The 27,275-nt window shown below is 42.7% G+C and overlaps 1 protein-coding gene across 2 annotated transcripts in view; it reads left to right on the top strand.

Moving 5' to 3' along the window:
* Positions 1-3,154: 3,154 nt before the first annotated feature.
* Positions 3,155-27,275, top strand: part of LOC124720034 (neprilysin-2-like) — a 244,725-nt gene continuing 220,604 nt past the window's right edge. For both annotated transcript variants that reach the window (XM_047245283.1, XM_047245284.1), the window contains exon 1: positions 3,155-3,470. In XM_047245283.1, coding sequence (XP_047101239.1) covers positions 3,439-3,470 — 32 coding nt within the window. In that variant the 5' untranslated portion in view covers positions 3,155-3,438. The remainder of the gene's footprint in view (positions 3,471-27,275) is intronic.

The following is a 27,275-nucleotide window of genomic DNA, read 5'->3' as shown; positions in this document are numbered from 1 at the left end:
AATCGTGTTTGCCTGGTAAAGAAGCCAGTGCAAACTCTGTCGCTAGTAAGCGCTGCACGCTCTGTGAGCGATAAGGAGAGAGAATGTTCCACACAGTAGTCTGGCTTCCCCCGTACTGGCAAAGCCAACTGCCTGGTAATGATACGGCGGTCGCTTTCGACAGTGTTAATCACATTTTCCTTAAAGTCTGGTGTCCGAACATTTGGGGTATGTCCTTCGTGAATTCCTGCTTCCTAAAACGACACTGTCTCAGGAAAAAGGCGAAACACTGTTTGCATACATTGAATGCTGCAGTTGCTGTCGGCTGGGATAAGTCTCCTGATATGACCTTGTTGCCCGCCGCTCGTTGCCATTTGCCTTTCAAATGGTTCAAATGGCTCTGAGCACTATGGGACTTAACAAAAAAAATGGTTGAAATGGTTCTGAGCACTATGGGACTTAACATCTGAGGTCATCAGTCCCCTAAAACCTAACTAACCTAAGGACATCACACACAACCACGCTCGAGGCAGGATTCGAGCACGCGGCCGTAGCAGCAGCGCGGTTCCGCACTGAAGCGCCTAGAACCGCTCGGTCACAGTGGCCGGCCATTTGCCTTTCCGTAAGTAAACACCGTGTCGGCAAGCTCTCGATTTGAATATGAGACAATTGGGTACAACGCTGTATCACATCCACTACAAGGTGAGAGATTCGGACACAACATTACCAATTACTGTCGCAGAGAGGGTGCCAGGGTATGCCGTATGGGGAACGGTACCACCCTCTAGGAGGAAACCACGTTACAGCGCGTGTTAGACAGCAGTCTTCGTAACAAAGGATGTTTGAATAAATGGTCTGTAGCATAGAAACCACCCAATTCCGAACATAACTTCATTAGACCTTTTTTGTTCCGTGTTCTCTCGTCGATCAATTTCTAGATTTCGTACACTGTGGGAAAAATCACCTTGTATACTCTCTCAAGACCCACACAAGTTTCTAACTTTAATATTAGACTTATTGTGTCAACATGCGATTATATGTCGTAATGAGTAGATTACGATAGCCGCGTGCGAATGCCGCGTTGTCTCAGCCGTCTTGTCACGGTTCACGCTGCTTCCCCTGTCGGAGGTTCGAGTGCTCCCTCGGGCATGGATGTATGTGTTGTCCTTAGTGTAAGTTAGATTAACTATTGTGCAAGCTTAGGGATGTGATGGAATATAGTCGAATTAAATCGGGTGATGCTGAGGGAATTAGATTGGGAAATGAGACACTTAAAGTAGTAAAGGAGTTCCGCTATTTGGGGAGCAAAATGACTGATGATGGTCGAAGTAGAGAGGATATAAAATGTAGACTCGCAATGGCAAGGAAAGCGTTTCTGAAGAAGATGAATTTGTTAACATCATAGACTTAAATGTCAGGGAGTCGTTTCTGAAAGTATTTGTATGGAGTGTAGCCATGTATATGGAAGTGAAACGTCAACGATAAATAGTTTAGACAAGAAAGTAATAGAAACTTTCGAAATGTGGTGCTACAGAAGAATGCTGAAGATTAGATGGGTAGATCACATAACTAATGAGGAGGTATTGAATAGAATTGGAGAGAAGAGAAATTTGTGGCACAACTTGACTAGAAGAAGGGATCACCAATTTAGTATTGGAGGGAAGCGTGGAGGGTAAAAATCGTAGAGGGAGGCCAAGGGATGAGTACACTAAACAGATTCAGAAGAATGTAGGTTGCAGTAGTTACTGGAAGATGAAGAAGCTTGCACAGGATAGAGTAGCAGGGAGAGCTGCTTCAAACCAGTCTCTGGACTGAAGACCACAACAACAAGCTTAGGGACCTACGACCTGAGCAGTTCGGTCCCATAAGAACTTACCACAAATTTCCAATTTACGACAGTGCTTTAAATTTTTAAGTTTGGTCAATAACTATACTAGAAACAAAATTTTTTGCCCCTGAAAGCTGTCAGATAGGCAACCTGCACTTCAGATTTGCGCTCGTGCGTCCGTTTTAGTGTTTAGTAACTCACATTACATGTTTTTTTTCCCTTGATTAGACATAATACATTAGACGTAATCTATCTACATAAATGATCTTTTAGGTAGGGTGGATAGCAATGTGCGGCTGTTTGCTGATAATGCTGTGGTGTATGGGAAGGTGTCGTCGTTGAGTGACTGTAGGAGGATACAAGAGGACTTGGACAAGATTTGTGATTGGTGTAAAGAATGGCAGTTAACTCTAAATATAGATAAATGTAAATTAATGCTGATGAATAGGAAAAAGAATCCCGTAGTGTATGAATACTCCATTAGTAGTGTAGCGCTTGAGACAGTTGCAGAGCGATATGAAGTGGGACAAGCATGTAATGGCAGTTGTGGGGAAGGCGGATGGTCGTCTTAGGTTCATTGGTAGATTTTTGGGAAGATGTGGTTCATCTGTATAGGAGACCGCTTGTAAAACACTAATACGACCTATTCTTGAGTACTGCTCGAGCGTTTGGGATCCCTATTAGGTCGGATTGAGGGCATAGAAGCAATTCAGAGGCGGGCTGCTAGATTTCTTACTGGTAGGCTTGATCATTACGCGAGTGTTACGGAAATGCTTCAGGAACTCGGGTGGGAGTCTCTAGAGAAAGAGGGCGTTCTTTTCGTGAATCGCTACTGAGGAAATTTAGAGAACCAGCATTTGAGGCTGACTGCAGTTCACTTTTACTGCCGCCAACTTACATTTCGCGGAAAGACCACAAAGATAAGATAAGAGAGATTAGGACTCGTACAGAGGCATATAGACAGTCTTTTTTCCCTCGTTCTGTTTGGGAGTGGAACAGGGAGAGAAGATGCTAGTTGTGGTACGAGGCACCCTCCGCCACGCACCGTATGGTGGATTGCGGAGGATGTATGTAGATGTAGATGTAGATGTAATTTAGATACAGATCGAAATGTATTGTAGACTTAATATTACGGAAAGAATTAGCCACGGGAAACAAATAAGCTATAAGTCCAGCCTGCAGGGATGAATTATTTTCTACCGCAAAACACGGCGGTGAATTATGCCGAGAAAGACGCTAAACCGGCAGCACTTCCCCTCCGGCCCCCCCGCCCTTTGCTGCGCCGCTACTGGTTGTCGGCTTCCGTCCTGAGAACTGCCTGGCGGCGCCTTTTCGTTTCAGTGTTGGACAGTCGCCGGCTGAAGCAACAGGCGGCGGGCGTTGTATATCGTCTTTGTTGACGCGTAGGCACGTCTCTGGCACTCGTATCGAAGAGCTTTGACGGTGACAATACGAATCGTTTGTTGCTGCTTCGCGCGTTCTGTAACTGGCTTTCCAGCTTGTGAACCCGGAACTCGTCGGAAATATACTCTACGCTGACGAACTGGAATAATACACTGAAAGTGGAACATTTCCGTAACTATAATTACTCGGAGCTCGGAGGAGCTTCGATCTTTATTTCTCCAACGACGATGTCTAACAACAGGATGCAGACCGTTGTAAAGTGAGTATTCTACCGTTCCCTGTGATTTCTCTACTTCATCTACATCTATAGACATACTCTGCAAACCAATGCGAAGTGCATGGCAGAGGGTATATCCCACTGTAGCAGTGTATCTTTCTCCCTCTCCATTCACCTACGTATGCCGCGAAGAAAAAATGCTTAAACGCCTCTGTGTTTTTTATATAAATTATAAGCCTCTGTGAGTGTTGTAATTAGTTTTTCTTCGCTACCCTGTGGGAGCGATAAGAAAAGAGCTGTAATCGCTATATATAAAAGGCAGTGTCCCGACTCATTTTTGCCCAGCCCAAACTAATAAGGATAGAAACTTGAAATTAGCAGATGGTGTTGATAATGTGGGCGTCGTTTGAGAAATGATTTTTCGAAACTCCACCCCCAAGGGGGTTGAAATAGAGTAGAAAAACTTCCTGAAAACAAATCGCCATAGAGGCAACGTTGAAGTTAAAGCTACGAAAATTTGGTTTCTTGGTCAGAAATCAAGCAATGCGTGTTTCAGCATTTTTATAAATTTAATCACTGCGAGGGTGAAATAGTGGGTGAAAGTTTAAAAAAATCACTATGAAAGTATTTTTAAAGCTAGATTTATAAAAAACTGATATTTGACTTCTTGGTAAGGAATAAAGAAATGCGTATTTCAGTGTTTTTCGAAACTCAATCCCTAAGTGGGTGTTTTATGAAATATTCTATAATGAAAGCATTTCCATGGGCTTCTTGGTTAGAAATAAAAGAAATGCTTCTGTCAATATTTTTGGAAATGAACCCGTAGGGGGGTGAAGTAGCGGATGAAAGCCATTATTAAAATTTTTCATTGAGCAAGCATTTTCGAAGATAAGTTTATGAAATTGTGTATTTGCTTGCATTTTAGAAACGAAAAATACGCATCAATACCTTTTGTTGTTGTGGTCTTCAGTCCAGACCCGTTACACGCAGCTCTCCATGCTACCCTATCCTGTGCGAGCGTCTTCATCTCCGAGTAACTGCTGCAAGTCACATCCCTCTGAATTTCCTTACTGTATTCATCTCTTGGTCTCCCTCTGTGGTTTTTGCCGTCCAAGCTTGTCTCCAGTACTAAATTGGTGATCCCTTGACGTTTAACCGGCCGTGGTGGCCGAGCGGTTCTAGGTACTACAGTGTGGAACCGCGCGACCGCTACGGTCGCAGATTCGAATCCTGTCTCGGGCATGGATGTGTGTGATGTCCTTATGTTAGTTAGGCTTAAGTAGTTCTAAGTTCTAGGGGACAGATGACCTCAGAAGTTAAGTTCCATAGTGCTCAGAGCCATTTGAACCATTTTTGAACTTTGGCGTTTCGTAATGTCCCTTTGTCTAGTCACGTTATACCACAAATTTCTCTTCTCGTCAATTCTATGCAATACCTCCTCATTAGTTACATCATCTACCCATCTAATCTTCAGCATTCTTCTGCAGCACATATTTCAAAAGCTTTTATTCTCTTCTTGTCTAAACTATTTATCGTCCATGTTTCAGTTCCATACATGGCTACACTCCATAAAAATACTTTCAAAAAGGTCTTCCTGACACTTAATCTATACTCGATGTTAACAAATTTATCTTCTTCATAAACGCTTTCCTTGCCATTACCTGTCTACATTTTGTACCCTCTCTACTTCGACCATCATCAGTTATTTTGCTTCCCAAACAGCAAAACTCAACCCCTAAGTCAGCGAAAAAAGGAAGGTGAAATGTTTTATGAACATTTTTCATTGTGAGAGCATTTTTAAAGCTATAGCTATGGCACAACTGGTGTTTCGCTTGTCAGTTAGAAATTAAAAAAAATTATGTTTCACTGTTTTTGGAAATTCAAGCATGCGCCACTCGTGCCAGTCAGCTGCTATGGCATAGATTTGGATATAAAAGTAACAATGAATCGTGAATGCTCATTACGGTGATGAACATCTTCAAATGTGGTACTTATTTTTAGCAAGAAAGATTATTGTATTACAGCACATTAAATAGAAGAAACATGACATTAAAAACATTTCACATTTAGCAATTATATACAAACGCTCGCTCACAGAAAGATCCGTACCTAAAGACTGGAAAATTGCTCAAGTCACACCAATACCCAAAAAGGGAAGTAGGAGTAATCCGCTGAATTACAGGCCCATGTCACTAACGTCGATTTGCAGTAGGTTTTTGGAACATATACCGTATTCGATCATGATGAAGTGCCTCGAAAAAAACGATTTATTGACACATAGCACGGATTCAGAAAATATCGTTCTTGCGAAACACAACTAGCTCTTTATACTCACGAAGTAATGAGTGCTGTCGAAAGGAACGTCTAATTGATTCAATATTTTTAGATTTCCAGAAGGCTTTCGACACCGTTCTTCACAAGCGTCTTCTGATCAAACTGGGTGCCTATGCAATATCCCTTCAGTTGTGCGACTCGTTTCGTGATTACCTGTCAGAAAGGCCACAGTCCGTAGTAATCGACGGAAAGTCATCGAGTAAGAAAGACGTAATACCCGGCGTTGCCCAAGGAAGTGTTATAGGCTCTCTATTGTTCCTGATCTATATTAATGACATAGGACACAATCTGAGTAGCCGTCTTAGACTGTTTGTAGACGATGTTGTCATTTACCGTCTCGTAAAGTCATCAGATGACCAAAACGAATTGAAAAATGATTTAGGTAAGATATCTGCATGGTGCGAAAAATGGCAACTGACCCTGAATAAAGAAAAGTGTGAAGTTATTCACATGAGTACTAAAAGAAAGCAGCTAAATTTCGATTATGCGATAAGACACACAAACCTGAAGGCTATAAATTCAACTAAATACTTAGAGACTACAATTACCAGTAACCTTAACTGGAGCGATCACATAGATAATGTTGTGGGTAGAGCAAATCAAAGACTGCGATCCACTGGCAGAACACTTGGAAGGTGCAACAGGTCTACCAAAGAGACTGCTTACACCACGCTTGTCCACCCTATTCTGGAGCATTGCCGCGCGGTGTGGGATCCGCATCAGGTGGGACTGACGGATGACACCGAAAAAGTCGGCGCGCGGGAAGAACGAGCTCTTAAATTTTTTTGTGCGTGCCCTGATTTCTCATATTTTATCGGATGATCATTTCTCCCTATGTAGGTAGGTGCTAACAGAGTGTTTTCGCAATCGGAGGATAAAATTTGTGATTGAAATTTCTTGACAAGATCCCGTCGCAACGAAAAACGCCTTTGCTTTAATTATTGCCTCTCCAGTTCACGTATCATGCCTGTGGCACTATCTACCTTATTTCGCGACAATACTAAACCTGCTACCCTTCTCTGAACTTTCTCGATGTACTCCGTTGATCCCATCTGGTGAGGATCCTCGACCGCGAAACAAGCGTAGTGTAGGCAGTCTCTTTAATAGATCTGTTACATTTTCTGCCAATAAAACGCACTCTTTGGTTCGCGTGCCTCATTAAATTTTTTACGTGTTCTTTTCAAAAATGGTTCAAATAGCTCTGAGAACTATGGGACTTAACATCTGAGGTCATCAGACCCCTACAACTTAGAACTACTTAAACCTAACTAACCTAAGGACATCACACACATCCATGCCCGAGGCAGGATTCGAACCTGCGACCGTAGCAGTCACGTGGTTCCAGACTGAAGCGCCTAGAACCGCTCGGTCACCGTGGCCGGCTGTTCTTTTCAATTCAAGTTGTTTGCAACTGTTATTCCTGGATATTTAGTCGAATTTATGGCCTTTACATTTGTCTGATCTATCGTGTAAGCGAAGTTTAACGGAGTCCTTTTAGCTCTCATGTTTAAGATATCACACTTTTCATTCATTGTCAGTTGCCAATTTTAGCACCATAGAGATATCTTTTCTAAATCGTTTTCCAATTTGTTTTGATGTTCTGATGATTTTACTAGACTATGAAGGAAAGCATCACCTGCTAACAACCTAAGACGGCTGCTCAGATTGTCTCCTAAATCGTTTGTATAGATAAGGAGCAACAGAGAGCTTATAACAGAACCTTGGAGAAAGCGAAAATCACTTCTGTTTTACTCGATCAAGTTCCGCCAATTACTACGAACTGTGACCTCTATGACATGAAATTACAAATCCAGTCACATAACTGAGACGATATTCCATAAGCACGCAATTTCGCTACGAGGCGCTGGGGTGCTACAGTGTCAAAAGCTTTCTGGAAATCTAGAAAAACGCAATCAATTTGAAATTCCTTATCGATAGCACTCAGGAGTTCTCGTGTGTTAAGAGCTAGTTGTGTTTCACAAGAATGATGTTTTCTAAATTCGTGTTGACTGTGTGTCAATAGACCGTTCTCCTCGAGGTAATTCATGATGTTCGAACACAGTATATGTTCCAAAATCCTGCTACATATCGACGTTAATGAAATGCGCCTATGATTTAGTGCCTTATTCCTACTACCTTTCTTCAATGTTGGTGTGACCCATGCAACTTTCCAGTCTTTGAATACGGATCTTTCATCGAGCGAACGGTTGTACGTGGCGTAAGTATGGAGCTATTGCATCAGCATACTCTGAAAGGAAACTGGTATACAGTCTGGACAGGAAGACTTGCATTTATAAAGTGATTTAAGTTGCTTCACTACTCCGAGGATATCTACTTCTAACTTACTCATGTTGGCAGCTGTTCTTGATTCCAGTTCTGGAATATTCGCTTCGTCCTCTTTGGTGAAGGAATTTCGGAAGGCTATGTTTAGTAACTGTGCTTTGGCAGCACTGTCGTCGACACTATTTCCATTGCTATCGCGCAGAGAAGGCATCGATTGCGTCTTGCCGCTAGCATACTTTACGTACAACAAGAATCTCTCTGAATATTCTGCCAGGTTCCGCGACAAAGCTTCGTTTTGCCGCGTGCCGCAATCGTGGCGTTGTAATTTCGTCAACTGGTTAGGGAGCCGTCAAATCGTTGCAACAAGATTGCGACTGTTGCGAAACATCGCAAGCGCCAGAGTTGAGAGAGTGAGAGATAAAAAAAAAAAAGAAATTAATGAAGAAATAAGAAAGGTACGGACTACGTTTGTTTGCCGGTCACAGCTACTAAGTTTCCTCCTAGCTGCGGTTCATTATGGCGCTGCGAAAAGTGAAGTCAAGTAAGTTGCTATTACCGACGGTTCCGCTCATTTTGTTAAACGGACAAGCCATTTGCCGTAAATGATGCTCCGTAATCGCCGATAGACACTACGAAAAATTAAACAGGCGAAGCTGTTACTATGGACGCCTTTGCTCGTTTTCTTAAATATGCAAAAGCCATCAGCATAAATGAGCTTCGAAGTCGAGAAAAAAACAGCAAGAAAAAGGGTGGATTGACGTCATTTCTCGTGTAACTTGAGGAAAATCACAAGTGCTGAATGTCAGGTGGCGTCTTGGCAGGCGGTTTGGAAGGCCAGCGGTCACACGGCCTTCAGGAGATCCCGTGTACTGAAGCATCGCGGCTCTACTACAATGTTCGCATTCGTAGCTTCAAAAATGGTTCAAATGGCTCTGAGCACTATGGGACTTAACTTCTGAGGTCATCAGTCCCCTAGAACAGAACTACTTAAACCTAACTCACCTAAGGATATTACACACATCCATGCCCGAGGCAGGATTCCAACCTGCGACGTAGTGGTCGCGCGGTTCCCGTCTGTAGCGCCTAGAACCGCTCGGCCAATCCGACCGGCTCGTAGCTTCTCAAACACAGGATACACTCAATGCAGTCGTTTGTCATCCCATTCACGTGATCGCCAACGATTCTATTTTTTATTTTTTTTATTTTTTATTTTTTACTCTTTTTTCTTTTTTCCTTTTTCTCTTTTTTTGTTTTTTTTTTTACGTTTTATGTTTTTCTTTAATTTTTTCCTTTTTTATTTTTAACTTTTCTTTTACTTTTCTTTTTTTTGTTTTTTTCTTTTCTTTCTTTTTTTTTGGGCCTCCTCGTCGAGTGGGGGGAAAATTACTGCGCCAGTCGATTTTGCTACGTTTTGTGCCTCCATTTCTTTTCGCTGCAAGCTGCAAGGCCCCCAGTGAGCGCGGCATTCTGTTTCGCTTTTGTTAACCCCAGCGACAGCAGCGCCCCAACCGGCCAGCGAGCTACACTTCTGAATACGATATCTGACGAATGCAGTTACTAACGTTTGTATTGATTTGTTCAAAAAATGTTCAAATTTGTGTGAAATCTTAAGGGACTTGACTGCTAAGGTCATCAGTCCCTAAGCTTACACACTACTTAACCTAAATTATCCTAAGGACAAACACACACACACCCATCCCCGAGGGAGGACTCGAACCTCCGCCGGGATCAGCCGCACAGTACATGACTGTAGCGCCTCAGACCACTCGGCTAATCCCGCGCGGCTATTGATTTGTAATATAGTTTTTTCGATAGGGAGTGTATGTAGTGCCATAAAATCGACATATTGTGGTTGTTAAGTTCCCTAAGGACCCAGGGACATACGATACACTATGTGATCAAAAGTATGCGGACACCTGGCTGTAAATGACTTACAAGCTCGTGGCGCCCCCCGTCGGTAATGCTGGAGTCAGTATTGTGCTGGCCCACCCTTAGCCTTGATGACAGCTTCCACTCTCCTAGGCATCCATTCAATCAGGTGCTGGAAGGTTTCTTGGGGAATGGCAGCCCATTCTTCACGGAGTGCTGCAATGAGGAGAGGTACCGATGTCGGTCGGTGAGGCCTGGCACGAAGTCGGCGTTCCAAAACATCCCAAAGGTGTGTTGTAGGATTCAGGTCAGGACTCTATGCAGGCCAGTCTATTGAAGGAATGTTATTGTCGTGTAACCACTCCGCCACTGGCCGTGCATTATGAACAGGTGCTTGGTCGTGTTGAAAGGTTCAGTCGTCATCCCCGAATTGCTCTTCGACAGTGGGAAACCAGAAGGTGCTTAAAACATCAGTGTAGGCCTGTGCTGTGATAGAACAACAAGGGGTGCCAGCCCCTTCCATGAAAAACACCACCACACCGTAACACCACCGCCTCCGAATTCTACTGTTGGCACTACACACGCTGGCAGATGACGTTCACCAGGCATTCGCCATATCCACACCCTGCCATCGGATCGCCACACTGTGTACCGTGATTTGTCACTCCACACAACGTTTTTCCACTGTTCTGTCGTGCAATGTTTACGCCCCTTACGCCAAGCGAGGCGTCGTTTGGCATTTACCGGCGTGATGTGTGGCTTATAAGCAGTCGCCCGACCATGAAATCCAAGTTTTCTCACCTCCCGCTTAACTGTCATAGTATTTGTAGTATATCCTGATGCAGTTTGGAATTTCTGTGTGGTGGTCTGCATAGATGTCTGTCTATTACACATTACGACCCTCTTCAACTGTCGGTAGTCTCTGTCAGTAAACAGACGAGGTCTGCCTGTACGTTTCTCCACTTCACTATCACCTCGGAAACAGTGGACCTAGGGATGTATAGTGGTGTGGAAATCTCGCGTACAGACGTATGGCACAAGTGACAGCCAATCAGCTGACCACTTTCCAAGTCCGCGAGTTCCGCAGAGCGCCCCATTCTGCTCTCTCACGATGTCTAGTGACTACTGAGGTCGCTGATATGGAGTACCTGGCAGTAGGTGGCAGCGCAGTGCACCCAATATAAAAAAACCGTATGTTTTTTGGGGGTATCGGGATACTTTTGATCACATAGTGTATATTACAGGACACTGTATTTACTATATTCTTGTAACGTACAGACATTTACTCAATAGTGCCGTTTTCTTTTACTAATAAAAAGTTGCTAGTAAACACCAGAAGACCTTACCTTTTACAAAAAGACGCCTTATATCTATCCAACAATGCCGAGTTTTTTTCGCTACACTTTCAGCCAAATCAGTGAATGCTGAACGCTGGAAACTTATATGGAATGTAATGTCTACATTATTTAACGTATCAAATAAACCTTACTGACGTGGTAATAAATCGGCAAAAGCAATAAAACTGTTTACCAACACAGGAGGAAACAATTCCACAATTGTTGCTAAATCTGAGCCAAAAGCGGCAAGAATATTCGACACATTCTCTTTTGAAGCAAAAGTAATTACATTTAGAAAAATATTCGTGTATTAGAAAGTCGAGCGAAGTATAAGAAAGGGTGAATCTTCGGACTCCATAAAAAAATTTTATGTGTCAAGGAAAGTGTCTATGATAATAATACCAGACAACAGAAACATATGGGTCTTATGCACGAAGTGTGTTTGTATTCTATTGCTTTCAGCAGAATAATGTGCGAATAGTGACATATTCAAAAGCAGTGTGATTCGTCTGTTTCTACATATTTCACGATCAATATTGTCTCTTGGTAAATTACTAACGTATGGGACGGAAAAATATAACAAGTTTAATTCTGACCGTTATTTTACGCGAATAAAAATAAAACTTCAACCTCAAAAACTCTTCAAAACAAAAATGTTATCCCAAAATTTGACACTGCTAAAAAACCCCTACTCTAACAAGCGAACTTGACAAAAAACAATCCAACAAGTGGCAAATCTTAAAAGAAAAGTTCATCGAAACAGCACAAATTTAACCCCGCTTCGAAAGTAACAAAAACACCCTGGGTGGAAAGCGGATTGTGAAACAGCAGTTAAGTCTAGGCGTGAGGCATTCAAACATTGGAATAGTAACAAAACTGGAAATACGTACAACACCGTTCTAAATATAAGAAAAGAAACATCTAAATTAATCCGACAGATTAAAAGAAACTACGAAAATGCCCAAGTTTTACAAATTGAGAAAGATTTCCAAAATAACAATTCAAGAAACTTTTATAAAACATCAAAACAAAACCAACTTGTTACCAACATCAAAGTCTTTGCTTCAAAAATGAAAATGGCAGTTTGACTCTTAACAACCAGGAAAATCGTAAGGTACTTGCTAATTATTTTGAAAAACTGTTAACTGTCCTGAACGAGTGAATAAATTCCCACCACAGGAAACTGATAACACGAACCCTAACTCTACACAACCTGAAGAAATAACTAGACAAATGAAGAGACATGAAAACAATAAAGCTTCCGGAGAAGAGGGTATAATTGCAGAACTAATAAAATCAGCTGGCCCTAACAATATAAAAGAGATCACTCAACGAACAGGACATATCTGGCAAACTGAGAAAATACTTGAAGACTGGAAAATTGCCCTAATTCATCCATCCATTGCATGAAAAAGAGGATAGAACTGATGTCAATATCTACCGAGGAATCTCTCTTCTCCCCCTAACATACAAAATTATCTTGAAATGTTTACGTGACCGAGCCCAAGAACAGTAAGTATCTAAAATTGGTGGATACCAAGTAGACTTCAGAACAAATAGATCCTGTCCAGAACAAGTTCTTAATTTAAGCTTAATCCTCAGACACCAAAGGATTTCTAGTAACGACATTGAGTATATACTTGCGGATTTTAAAAAGGTGTACGGCTCAGTTGATCGTGAATCTCTTTTCCAGATTTTAAAGGAACAAGGGCTACATAATAGGAGTCAAACACTGATTAAGGAAATGTTAACCGACATTAGCTCTGAAGTTTCATGGGAGAAATTTCTGAACCATTTTATATAAAGACTGGTGTTAGATAAGGAGATGAACTGTCCCCATTACAGTTTAACTGTGTTTCGGAAAAGGTAATTACAGAATACCGAAAGCAAAAGTCGATTCAAAATATAGATCAATCAATCAAGTAAGATAGAAGTAACATTAGAGTAGATTGCCTCACATTTGCAGCTCATCTAAAAATTTTAACTAGGGATATTACCACAGCTCAAAAATAAATTGAAATTCTCAAAGAAGTTGCGGAAAAAGTAGTACCACTAATATCATTCGAAAAGAAGGAATATATACCATGCAACAAATGGAAACCAAAGTTTTTGAACACAAAATATGGAAAAATAAAAAGGGTTTCTCTGTTTAGATACTTAGGAGAAATCGTACAAGAAAACGGTCTGGAAAAAGCTACAAACGAATTTCGCTATCAAAAAATGGCAACTGCATTCCAATTAACACAAAATATTTATAATGAAAACTCACTTTGTTAATTCAGTAAACTTAGGCATTAAAGTACCATAATCCAATCTGAATGTCTTTATGGAGCAAAAATTTTAATTTTAAAGAGAAAGAAGGATATTGAAGAAATTCAGAAGAAATATTCGGCCCAAAAGTTACCGATGGAGAAACTTATAAGCTGAGAAGCAATAAGGAAATAGAAGAATACACGGACATACATGGTTACACGAGTAAACGAAGACTTAAATTTTATGCGCGCATTAAAAGAATGGCACCCACTGGGTTGACAAAACAAGTATTAGAATTCTACGAAAACAGAAGTAAGGACAAAACTGAGCCAATTAAATGGATCGCTGCGATTATGGAGGATCTTAAAGTAACCAGTATAACTCAGACAGACGTTACAGACAGAAGAACATGCAGAAAAAATATATTTGATTGGAAAGTTGGTCAGAGGGAAATTAGAAAAAGGACTGGAACACCATAGTCTGATGAAAGAAGAGATTTCATTCTGAAAGGATGAAAAAATTTTGGGCACAAAGGAAGGCCAACCATCAAAGGCGACATTGAGTAATTGTACCTCGCCTGATTCTGATGGCTCATACAATAATAATAATAATAACGACTATTTAGTTAATTAAATAGAAAATAATCAAAAGCAAACGTTATCCTTACAACGGTAGAGAGAAGCAAAAGTAAGAAAAGAAAAAAAAAGTAGTTGGAGAAGGCGGGGTCAAGGGAAACGAATGAAAGAGGAAGGCGCCTGGCAGAACAATATATAGAGTGTAATACGTGGCTGAAGGCACAGGAAGGTTTCAAATTGATTGTATAACGGAAAGACAGACGTTTATTAAGCAAGGTTCTGAACTGTAAGACATTTCCAGGACAGAAGACGACAGACTTCTTAATTTATTGGCTTCTGTCAGATTAAAACTAAAAAAATGGCACTAAGACACAAAATTAATGTGATGGGACATGGACACACTGAAGAGGTCAGAGGGAGTTGAGAGTTGCAGAGGGAGCATAAGGCAATGTTTCACAAACAGGGGAGAGGGATATAAAAGAAGACGAAGGGTTAACTATGAGGCACGAAATAGGGAAGGCAGCAGACGAACAAAAAAGTAAAAAAGTCAAAGTCCAACAGAAACTTTTGGATATCATAGGATGCATCCAGTTTGACTGACGAAAGGAGAAAAAATAAAAATTAACCAGAAGAAGCAGGCGAAAAGGAGGACAAAACATGAGATTGGCTAAGTGGGACTGGTTAGAGGACGAATGCAAATTTAGAGAAGCATGTACAACTACAGGAAAGATAGGTACCGCCGTTAGGAAACTGAAACAGACCTTCGGAGGGAAGAAAAGCAGCTGTGTGGATACTAAAAGCTCAGATGCCAAACCAGTAGGCTACTGACGAACGAAGGGAAAACTTAAAAGTGGGAGGAATATATATATGTATGTGCAAAAGAAAAAGAATTGAAGACAGGGTAAGTACATCAAGATAATACAGGGGATATGATACAGCGGTAAAAATGTGAGTGAGCATTGACAGGCATAAGTCGAAACAAGGCACCTGCAGTATATGACGTTCACTCAGAATTACTGTGGTCCTTGGGAGACCCATCCGCGACAAAATTTCTCCACATGGTCTGCGAGATACTAGTATATGAGACAGCCGAAATACCCTCAAACGCCAAGAAGAGCTTAAGAATTTCAATTTGAAATTAGGCAGGTGCGAGACGTACTGAACTGTAAAACGGTGACATGAATTTTTTGGAGAAGATGGGGAAAACGGGCAGAAGACGACTCGGGGGAGATCAGTTTTGGTCACAGAGAATACTGACCCTACGACTTATCTCAGAAGATTGGTTAAATAATGGTAAACCAACGACTATACACTGCTGGCCATTAAAATTGCTACACCAAGAAGAAATACAGATGATAAACAGGCTATACTAGAACATGTGATTACATTTTCACGCAATTTGGGTGCATAGATCCTGAGAAATCAGTACCCAGAACAACCACCTCTGGCCGTAATAACGGCCTTGATACGCCTGGGTGTTGAGTCAAACAGAGCTTGGATGGCGTGTACAGGTACAGCTGCTCGTGCAGCTTCAACACGATACCACAGTTAATTAAGAGCAGTGACTGGCGTATTGTGACGAGCCAGTTGCTCGGCAACCATTGACCAGACGTTTCCAATTGGTGAGAGATCTGGAGAATGTGCTGGCCAGGGCAGCAGTCGAACATTTTCTGTATGCAGAAAGGCCCGTACAGGAACTGCAACGTGCAGTCGTGCATTATCCTGCTGAAATGTAGGGTTTCGCAGGGATCGAATGTAACACATCTGAAATGTAACGTCTACTGTTCAAAGTGCAGTCAATGCGAACAAGAGGTGACCGAGACGTGTAACGAATGGCACCCCATACCATCACGCCGGTTGATACGCCAGTATGGCGATAACGAATGCACGCTTCCAATGTGCGTTCACCGCGATATCGCCACACACGGATGCGACCATCGTGATGCTGGAAACAGAACCTGGATTCATCCGAAAAAATGACGTTTTGTCATTCGTGTACCCAGGTTCGTAGTCGAGTACACCATCGCAGACGCTCCTGTCTGTGATGCAGCGTCAAGAGTAACCGTAGCCACGGTCTCCGAGTTGTTTGTCCGTGCTGCTGCAAACGTCGTCGAACTTTCCGTGCAGATGGTCGTTGTCTTGCAAACGTCCCCATCTGTTGACTCAGGGATCGAGACGTGGCTGCACGATCCGTTACAGCTATGGGGATAAGATGCCTGTCGTCTCGACTGCTAGTGATACGAGGCCGTTGGGATCCAGCACGGCGTTCCGTATTACCCTCCTGAACCCACCGATTCCATATTCTGCTAACAGTCATTGGATCTCGACCGACGCGAGTAGCACTGTCGCAATACGATAAACCGCAATCGCGACAGGCTACAATCCGATCTTTCTCAAAGTCGGAAACGTGATAGTACGCATTTCTCCTCCTTACACGTGGCATCACAGCAACGTTTTACCAGGCAACGCCGGTCAACTGGTGTTTGTGTATGAGAAATCCCTTGGAAACTTTGCTCATGTCAGCACGTTGTAGGTGTCGCCACCGGCGCCAACCTTGTTTGAGTGCTCTGAAAAGCTAATCATTTGCATATCACAGCATCTTCTTCCTGTCGGTTAAATTTCGCGTCTGTAGCACGTCATCTTCGTGGTGTAACAATTTTAATGGCCAGTAGTGCAGCTTTCTGTAAATTTGCAGAACGATTGTTATGATGTAGACCGGAATGCACTCTTGGAAATTTTCTGCTGCGGTCTCAGGTTCAAATCCCGCCTCGGACATAGATGTGTGTGACGTCCTTAGGTGGCTTAGGTTAGCTAGGTTTAAGTAGTTCTAGGGGACTGATGACCTCAGATGTTAAGTCCCATAGTGCTTAGAGCCATTTGAACCATTTTCTCGGAAATTTTAAAGTCAACAGGGAAAGGTTATCTGCAGTTTGTACAGAAAGCAGACTGGAGTTATGAGACCAAGGACATGAAATGCAACCCGTATTTGGGAACAGAGCGAGACCGAAACAAATCTCCCCCGAGGTCGACTTATACAAGTTTTTCCATTCCTCTCTGAATAATTCGTGACGTAATTCTTGTTTTGTTAAAGCTCGAAGACTGTTTCGTGTGGGATTGCAAATCGTAAGTGCGTCACAGGAGACGAAAAACATCAACTCCAGCAGGTGTGCGGATCCGGCGTGACGAATCAAAAATATAGAAGGGAAAGGAGGAGGAGGGGGAGAAGTGAGGCGGCGGCTGCCGGCGTCCGGGGTTCAAGGCCTGTGGCTGACCTTTGCAGCAGCGGCGAAAACAGCGACTGCGGCGCATTCCACCTCTGAAAGGGAATCATACAGCAGTAGTAGGCTTCTAAGGGACGCGAAGCACCCGTGCCGATCTCACTCGATTCCTCCAGATGCTCCTGTCTTGTGCTGCCTCTTGCCAGTTATTTATTCCCAATCTTTCACATGTTATTGTTGTTGTGGTCTTCAGTCCTGAGACTGGTTTGATGCAGCTCTCCATGCTACTCTATCCTGTGCAAGCTCCTTCATCTCCCAGTACCTACTGCAACCTACATCCTTCTGAATCTGCTTAGTGTATTCATCTCTTGGTCTCCCTCTACGATTTTTACCCTCCACGCTGCCCTCCAATGCTAAATTTGTGATCCCTTGATGCCTCAGGACATGTCCTACCAACCGATCCCTTCTTCTAGTCAAGTTGTGCCACAAATTTCTCTTTTCCCCAATCCTATTCAATACTTCCTCATTAGTTACGTGGTCTACCCACCCAATCTTCAACATTCTTCTGTAGCACTACATTTCGAAAGCTTCTATTCTCTTCTTGTCTAAGCTATTTATTGTCTATGTTTCACTTGCATACATGGCTACGCTCCATACAAATACTTTCAGAAAAGACTTCCTGATACTCAAATCTATACTCGATGTTAACAAATTTCTCTTCTTCAGAAACGCTTTCCTTGCCATTGCCAGTCTACATTTGATATCCTCTCTACATCTACCATCATCAGTTATTTTGCTCCCCAAATAGCAAAACTCCTTTACTACTTTAAGTGTCTCTTTTTCTAATCTAATTCCCTCAGCATCACCCGACTTAATTCCACTACAGTCCATTATCCTCGTTTTACTTTTGTTGATGTTCATCTTATATCCTCCTTTCAAGACACTGTCCATTCCGTTCAACTGCTCTCACAAGTCCTTTGCTGTCTCTGACATAATCTTTCGCATATGCAGTCAATTTCATTGCCCCAAGTGCTCCCGGGTCTCCCCTCGGTCTTTTGCCACATGGTTTCTCGCTGAATATTCTTAACACATTTTGCCGGCCGCTGTGGTTGCGCGGCTCTAGGCGCTTCAGTCCGGAACCGCGCTGCTGCTATGGTCGCAGGTTCGAATCCTGCCTAGGCCATGGATGTGTGTGATGTCCTCAGGTTAGTTAGCTTTAAGTAGTTCTACGTCTAGGGGACTGATGACCTCAGATGCTAAGTCCCAAAGTGGTTAGAGCCATTTGAACCATTCTCAACACAATTTGGTCTTTTTTCATTCTTATCAAATGTCCAGCCCATTGCAGTCATCTAGCATTTAGTGTGTTTACTATTGTTGGCTGCAGTGATATCTAGTGTATTTCTGTGTTGTGTCTTCTCGTCCAGCATTGTGATTCATTGTCATAATATGGACCAAAGATTTTTCTATAGACTTTGTTCTCAAACACTTGTAAATGGTGGTGTTCTGTTTTCGTTAGGTTCCATGTTTCTGCCCCATAGATTGGAACTGGTCTGATGATTGTATTATATAACTTTATTTTAGTTTTTCTAGTCAGCAGTTTGGACCCTAAGAGATTTTGTATTGCATAATAGGCTCGGTTAGCATTTTGTAGTCTCGCTTTCATTTCTGCCAGTCTCTGATTTTGTTCATCTATCACTGATCTAAGAAATTTAAACTGGTCAACACGCTCGAATTTGTGTTCACCAACTATTACATCTACATCTACATGGCTACTCTGCAAATCACATTTAAGTGCCTGGCAGAGGGTTCATCGAACCACCTTCACAATTCTCTATTATTCCAATGTCGTATAGCGGGCGGAAAAAATGAACATCTATATCTTTCCCTACGAGCTCTGATTTCCCTTATTTTATCTCGGTGATCGTTCCTCTCTATGTAAGTCGGTGTCAACAAAATATTTTCGCATTCGGAGGAGATAGTTCGTGATTGAAATTTCGTGAGAAGATACCGTGGCAACGAAAAACGCCTTTCTTTTAATGATGTTCAGCCCAAATCCTGTATCATTTCTGTGACACTCTCTCCCATATTTCGCGATAATACAAAACGTGCTGCCTTTCTTTGAACTTTTTCGATGTACTCCGTTAGTCCTATCTGGTAAGGATCCCACACCGCGCAACAGTATTCTGAAAGAGGACGGACAAGCGTAGTGTAGGCAATCTCCTTAGTAGGTCTGTTACATTTTCTAAGTGTCCTGCCAATAAAACGCAGTCTTCGGCTAGCCTTCTCCACAACATTTTCCATGCTTTCCTTCAAATTCAAGTCGTTCGTAATTGTAATTCCCAGGTATTTAGTCGAATTTACGGCTTTTAGATTAGACTGATTTATCGTGTAACCGAAGTTTAACGAGTTCCTTTTAGCACTCGTGTTGATGACCTCACACTTTTCGTTATTTAGGGTCAACTGCCACTTTTCGCAGCATTCCGATATTTCTTCTTAATCGTTTTGTAGTTTGTTTTGGTCTTCTGATGACTTTATTAGTCGATAAACGACAGCGTCATCTGCAAACAACCGAAGACGGCTGCTCAGATTGTCTCCCAAATCGTTTATGTAGATAAGGAACAGCAAAGGGCCTATAACACTACCTTGGGGAACGCCAGAAATCACTTCTGTTTTACTCGATGACTTTCCGTCAGTTACTACGAACTGTGACCTCTCTGACAGGAAATCACAGATCCAGCCACATAACTGAGACGATATTCCATAAGCACGCAATTTCACTACGAGCCGCTTCTGTGGTACAGTTTCAAAAGCCTTCTGGTAATCCAGAAATACGGAATCGATCTGAAATCCCTTGTCAGCAACACTCAGCACTTCATGTGAATAAAGAGCTAGTTGTGTTTCACAAGAACGATGTTACCTAAACCCATGTTAACTGTGTGTCAATAGGCCGTTTCCTTCGAAGTAATTCACAATGTTACATGTGATTGGTTATCGCAATGATCACTACATCTTTGAACTATCATATATTTCGTTTTCTCGTCGTTTACTTCCAGGCCAAGTCTTGATGCTTCAGTTGCAGCCTCCACAAATAATTGCCTAATTGCCTAATCTCTGTTTCATTATTTCCAATGAGCACTATGTCATCTGGGTATGCTAACACGTTAGTTTAGCTTTCTTGGAGGATCCCAGCAAGTACCAGTTTGAGTTTCCTCACAAATCTTTCTAAAGCTGTATTGAAGAGAAGGGGGGAGATGAAGAGGTTGTCAGAGGAGAGGAATTGGTGGCGGCCCGCATCAAATGGGCCAGAAGAAGACTGATGACTCAAAAAAAAAAAAAAAAAAAGAAGAGGACATAGTGGAATTACGGGCAAAAGTTTAAGCTGATCGTAAATAATCTCGCTCTGGGGAAGTGTGGGTTGGGGACAGAAAGACCCGGCATCGTTTAATAACAAAAAATCGGAAAATGCTGAGTAACCAGTTTCTCGGTTCTACACAGGACGAGGAATGCCGACAGGCAAACGTTACTGGAAATTTGGACGTCTGTAAAAAAGTATACAACAGGTTTCACCCTAATACCTTAGTGAAATCATGTGAAGAACCCGAGAAAATTCTGGTCATACCTAAGGTGGCCGAAGTGTTTTACCTGGTCACTCGTTGAGTAGTCTGGCAATAGAAGACAGCGAAAGAAAAGCTGAAGTTTAAAATTTCGCGTTTAAGAAATCGATCACGCACGAGGATCGTACAAACGGCCCACCAATTGACCGTCGCGGAAAGTTCCCGCGTGGAGAGCGTATAGTAGACGTTGAGAAGTCACGGAAAGAGACGGAAACAAACAAGTCGTCATGTCCGGACGGAATTCCAGTTTTGTTTTGCAGGGAGTACTCTACGATTTAGCTTGCATTTGTCGCTAGTCTCTCGTTCAGTGCAAGAGTCCCAAGCGACTGGGGGAAAACAAATCCGCAGGTGACGGATACGCAATATTACAAGCCAAATACCCTTAACGTTGGTTTGCTGCAGTATTCCTGACCATGTTATAAGTTCGAACATAATAAATTTTCTCGGCACAGAAAAGATGTTGTCCGCAAATGAGCACGGATTTAAAAAAGGAGGGAAAGGAAATTAGAGTTTAACGTTACGTCTACAGGGGGGTCATTAGAGACGGAGAACAACTTCAGGATCAAAATGTCTTTGTCTAATGCCGAAAAAGCTGTTAATATGGATAACACCCATGACTGGAGTGGTTTCTCGATTTGATTACGCCTGTTTTATCACTGTCTGCTAGATACAACGAAATAGCTCTTTCTAACACTGCAGCAATTGTAACACACGCCAAAAAAGCGTTACTGTTTCGGCACAAATGGTCACTTTTGTGTACCTCATTTACATAAATAACACGACAGACTATAGTTCACGAAGTACCAACATGCTTATTATGCCTACCAGAAGGAAAAAGTTTTGTGATAGAAACAGTTTCACATTTCATTCATAGACTCCAGTTACTCAAGCGTGAGATCGAAAAGTAGAAGTACGAAATTTCTATATAACTTTGAAATAGTCATAGCCTTCCATATAATTTGTATGATGTCTCCGTTTGTTCTCCTTCCTCGTTCTAACAAACAATCTTGTCATCACTAATTCTGTAACTACTCGTGCCATTGTGAAAAGCCGGCCGAAGTGGCCGAGCGGTTCTAGGCGCTACAGTCTGGAACCGCGCGACCGCTACGGTCGCAGGTTCGAATCCTGCCTCGGGCATGGATGTGTGTGATGTCCTTAGGTTAGTTAGGTTTAAGTAGTTCTGAGTTCTAGGGGACTGATGACCTCAGAAGTTAAGTCCCATAGTGCTCAGAGCCATATGAACCATTGTCAAAAGTTATCGTCCGGATAACTTCCTAGCGCTGCGACAGTCACCAGTTTTCCCGCGTTTATTCTCCGGTTAGGTATTATCACGTGATCGTACAATGTGTTTTCCCCACTATTCCGGGAACTGAACTTAAGCGGCTGCTACCTGGGGACTGAACAACATGCCATAGCTAGTGGAGGGTTCTGTCAAAAATTTTCTCTCAGAATTTCCTTTATTTGGATACATTGAGACGATAAAATGTGATCTTTCTTACCTGATGTTGCTGTTAGTCGCTTATTTCCACTCTGGTAGTCTGAATCTATGGATTTCGCTAATAATTATAACAAAGATAATCATTCGCACACCCAATCAACCACATAAACAGCGACTGGCCTTCACCCGTTCAGGTTTATTTGGCTCAGCTCGTATAGCCCTGTCCCCTTTAATCTCTGGGAAAAGTTTTTATTTGTAGATTCGAAGGCGACTCCCCTGCCAGAGGCATCACATGCGCTATGCACTCATTTAAAGATCAACTCATGATTCGTTCAGAAATTAGAATGTGCTCAGAAATGTTCAAAAATCGAGACGCGTTTCAGAATCATATGAATAATCGATAGACCAACGTGCGCTGGATACTAGGCAATTTCTACTTCTACATCTACATGTATATCGATACTCTGCAAATCACATTTAAGTGCCTGGCAGACGGTTCTTCAAACCACCTTCACAATTCTCTATTATTCCAATCTCGTATAGCGCGCGGAAAGAACGAACACCCATATCTTTCCATACGAGCTCTGATTTCCCTTATTTTATCGTGGTGTTCTTTCTCCCTATGTAGGTCGGTGTCAAGAAAATATTTTCGCATTCGAGGGCCAAAGCTGATGATTGAAATTTCGTGAGATGATTCGGTCGCAACGAAAAACGCCTTTCTTGAAATGATGTCCAGCCCAAATTCTGTATCATTTCTGTGACACTCTCTCCCATATTTCGCGATAATACAAAACGTGCTGCCCTTCTTTGAACTTTTTCGGTGTACTCCGTCAGTCCTGTCTGGTAAGGATTCCACACCGCGCAGCAGTATTCTAAAAGAGGACAGACAACCGTAGTGTAGGCAGTCTCCTTAGTAGATCTGTTACATTTTCTAAGTGTCCTGCCAATAAAACGCAGTCTTTGGCTAGCCTTCTCCACAACATTTTCTATGTGTTCGTTCCCATTTAAGTTGTTCTTAATTGTAATTCCCAGTTATTTAGTTGAATTTACGGCCTTTAGATTTGACTGATTTATCGTGTAACCGAAGTTTAACGAATTTCTTTTAGCACTCATGTGGGCGACTTCACACTTTTCGTTATTTGGAGTCAACTGCCAATTTTCGCACCATTCAGATATCTTTTCTAAATCGTTTTGCAATTTGTTTTCATCTTGTGATGACTTTATTAGTTGATAAACGACAGCGTTATCTGCAAACAACCGAAGACGGCTGCTAAGATTGTCTCCCAAATCGTTTATATAGAAAAGGAATAGCAAAAGGCCTATAACACTACCTTGGGGAACGCCAGAATCACTTCCGTTTTACTCGGTGACTTTCCGTCAATTACTACGAACTATGACAGGAAATCACAAATCCGGTCACATAACTAAGACGATATTCCATAAGCACGCAATTTCACTACAAGCCGCTTGTGTGGTACAGTATCAGAAACGTTCCCGAAATCCAGATATAAAGAATCGATGTGAAATCCTTTGTCAATAGCACTCAACAAATGGCTCTGAGAACTATGGTACTAAACATCTGTGGTCATCAGTCCCCTAGAACTTAGAACTACGTAAACCTAACTAATGGCTCTGAGCACTATGGGACTCAACTGCTGAGGTCATTAGTCCCCTAGAACTTAGAACTAGTTAAACCTAACTAACCTAAGGACATCACAAACATCCATGCCCGAGGCAGGATTCGAACCTGCGACCGTAGCGGTCTTGCGGTTCCAGACTGCAGCGCCTTTAACCGCACGGCCACTTCGGCCGGCAAACCTAACTAGCCTAAGGACATCACACACATCCATGCACGAGGCAGGATTCGAACCAGCGACCGTAGCGGTCGGGCGGTTCCAGACTGAAGCGCCTAGAACCGCTCGGCCATCCAGCCGGCTACTCGTATGTTCCAAAATCCTGCTGCATATCGACGCTAACGATATGGGCCTGTAATTTGGTGGATTACTCCTACTACCTTTCTTGAATACTGGTGTGACGTATGCAACTTTCCAGTCTTTGGGTACGGGTCTTTCGTCGAGCAAACGGTTGTGCATGATTGTTAAGTACGGAGCTAATGTATCAGCATACTCCGAAAGGAACCTAATTGGTATACAGTCTGGACCAGAAGACTTGTTTTTATTAAGTGATTTAAGTTGCTTCACTACTTCGAGGATATTTACTTCTACGTTACTCACGTCGGCTGCTGTTCTTGATTGAAATTCTGGAATATTTATTTCGTCTTCTTTTGTGAAGGCATTTCGGAAGGCCGTGTTTAGTAGCTCTGCTTTGGCAGCACTGTCTTCGATAGTATCTCCAGTACGATCTCGCAGAGAAGGCATTAATTGTTTCTTGCCGCTAACTTGCTTCACATACGACCAGAATCCCTTTGGATTTTCTGCCAGGTTTCGAGACAAAGTTTCGTTGTGGAAACTGTTATAAGCATCTCGCATTGAAGTCCGCGCTAAATTTAGAGCTTCTGTAAAAGATGCAAGTTTTTTTTTCCTCAGGAATTTGAATCAGGCGCTCCCTCAATTTGCCGCCCGGGGCAGATACGCTAGTTTGCCCCCGCCCCCTCCCCCTAGATCAGGGCCTGGTAGAACATCTTGGCCACTCTGGCACCAACGTGTGACAGTGGGAACACTCAGGGAGATGAAACCGCCCCGTACGTGTTGGGGGACTTGCTCTCGTCCATCTCGGCGCGAGGAGATAATTTTAACCAAGCTCCGCATCGGCTCTGTCTTTCCAGCAATCGTCATCCCTTAAGTGGCAACACCCCACCACGTTACCCTCACTGTAGCGAACTGTTGACCACGCGCCGCTTACTGTGTGTCTGCCACCTGAGCTGTCCGAGGGTTTAGCTGATACAGCACAGGCTGTAGAAGGCATTCCAGTCTTAACTCGCCAGTTGTTACATGACGAGGGAAATTTAATCACCAACCGTGGGCACCGGTTGTACTGGAAGTGCATAAAATAAGGAGTATCTTTATAATTGACATTTTATCTTAAACTTCCTGGCAGATTAAAACTGTGTGTTGGACCGACACTCGAAATAGGGACCTTTGCCTTTCGCGGGCAAGTGCTCTACCATCTGAGCTACCGAAGCACGACTCACGCCCGGTACTCACAGCTTTACTTCTGCCAGTATCTCGTCTCCTACCTTCCAGATGGTAGAGCACTTGCCCGCGAAAGGCAAAGGTCCCGAGTACGAGTCTCGGTTCTGCACACAGTTTTAATCTGCCAGGGAGTTTCATATCAGCGCACACTCCGCTGCAGAGTGAAAATCTCATTCTACTTCAGTTGTTATTATTACCAGTATTATTAAGAAACTGAAAGAGTACTTTTATAAATATTCGGTTTGTGCATAAGTTGGTAGTGTTTTCCATTATTTTAACAAAAACAAGAGACACAGATGAAAGAGACTTTAGGCATCAGTTATATTCTCCTTCACTGTTTACAACAGTCCGCCAACGCTGTGGTACCTTTTCGATTCTGCGACTGTAGAATTCATGTGGTTTTGTGGGGTTTTGTGGCGAAGAACTCCTCGAGCCATGAAACTAACCTCACAGATTAAAACTGTGTGCCGGACCGAGACTCGAACTCGGGACCTTTGCCTTTCGCCGGCAAGTGCTCTACCACCTGAACTATCGAAGCATGACTCACGACCCGTCCTCACAGCTTCAATTCTTTGAGTACCTCGTCTACTATCTTCCAAATTTCACGTAAGCTCTTCTGCGAACCTTGCAGAACTGGAAGAAAGGATATTGCGGAGACATGGTTTAGCCACAGCCTAGGGGATTTTCACTCTGCAGCGGAGTGTGCGCTGATATGAAACTTTCCTGACAGAACGCAGCAATTCATTCTCAATGGAGAGAAGTCTTCCGAAGTAAGAGTGATTTCAAGTGTGCCGCAGGGGAGTGTCGCAGGACCGTTGCTATTCACAATATACATAAATGACCTTGTGGATGACATCGGAAGTTCACTGAGGCTTTTTGCGGATGATGCTGTAGTATATCGAGAGGTTGTAACGATGCAAAATTGTACTGAAATGCAGGAGGATCTGCAGCGAATTGACGCATGGTGCAAGGAATGGCAATTGAATCTCAATGTAGACAAGTGTAACGTGCTGCGAATATATAGAAAGAAAAAGATCCCTTATCATTTAGCTACAATATAGCAGGTCAGCAACTGGAAGCAGTCAATTCCATAAATTATTTGGGAGTACGCATTAGGAGTGATTTAAAATGGAATGATCATATAAAGTTGATCGTCGGTAAAGCAGATGCCAGACTGAGATTCATTGGAAGAATCGTAAGGAAATGCAATCCGAAAACAAAGGAAGTAGGTTACAGTACACTTGTTCGCCCACTGCTTGAATACTGCTCAGCAGTGTGGGATCCGTACCAGATAGGGTTGATAGAAGAGAGAGAAAAGATCCAACTAGAGCAGCGCGCTTCGTTAGAGGATCATTTAGCGTTACGGAGATGATAGATAAACTCCAGTGGAAGACTCTGCAGGAGAGACGCTCAGCAGCTCGGTACGGGCTTTTGTTAAAGTTTCGAGAACATACCTTCATCGAATAGTCAAGCAGTATATCGCTCCCTCCAACGTATATCTCGCGAAGAGACCATGAGGATAAAATCAGAGAGATTAGAGCCCACACAGAGGCATACCGACAATCCTTCTTTCCACGATCAATACGAGACTGGAATAGAAGGGATAGAAGTATTCAAAGTACCCTCCGCCACACACTGTCAGGTGGTTTGCGGAGTATGGATGTAGATGTAGATGTAGATGTAGATGTAGATTAAAACTGTGTGCCGGACTGAGACTCGAACTCCTCGAGCCATGTTCGGAGCGCATTTTCATCCCGAATTGAAGATCCTTGAA

This window comes from Schistocerca piceifrons, chromosome 11, assembly GCF_021461385.2.
Source record: "Schistocerca piceifrons isolate TAMUIC-IGC-003096 chromosome 11, iqSchPice1.1, whole genome shotgun sequence".
Classification (NCBI taxonomy): Eukaryota; Metazoa; Arthropoda; class Insecta; order Orthoptera; family Acrididae; genus Schistocerca; species Schistocerca piceifrons.
Note: the sequence above shows the minus strand (reverse complement) of the source record. Positions and strands in the feature narration are given on the sequence as shown.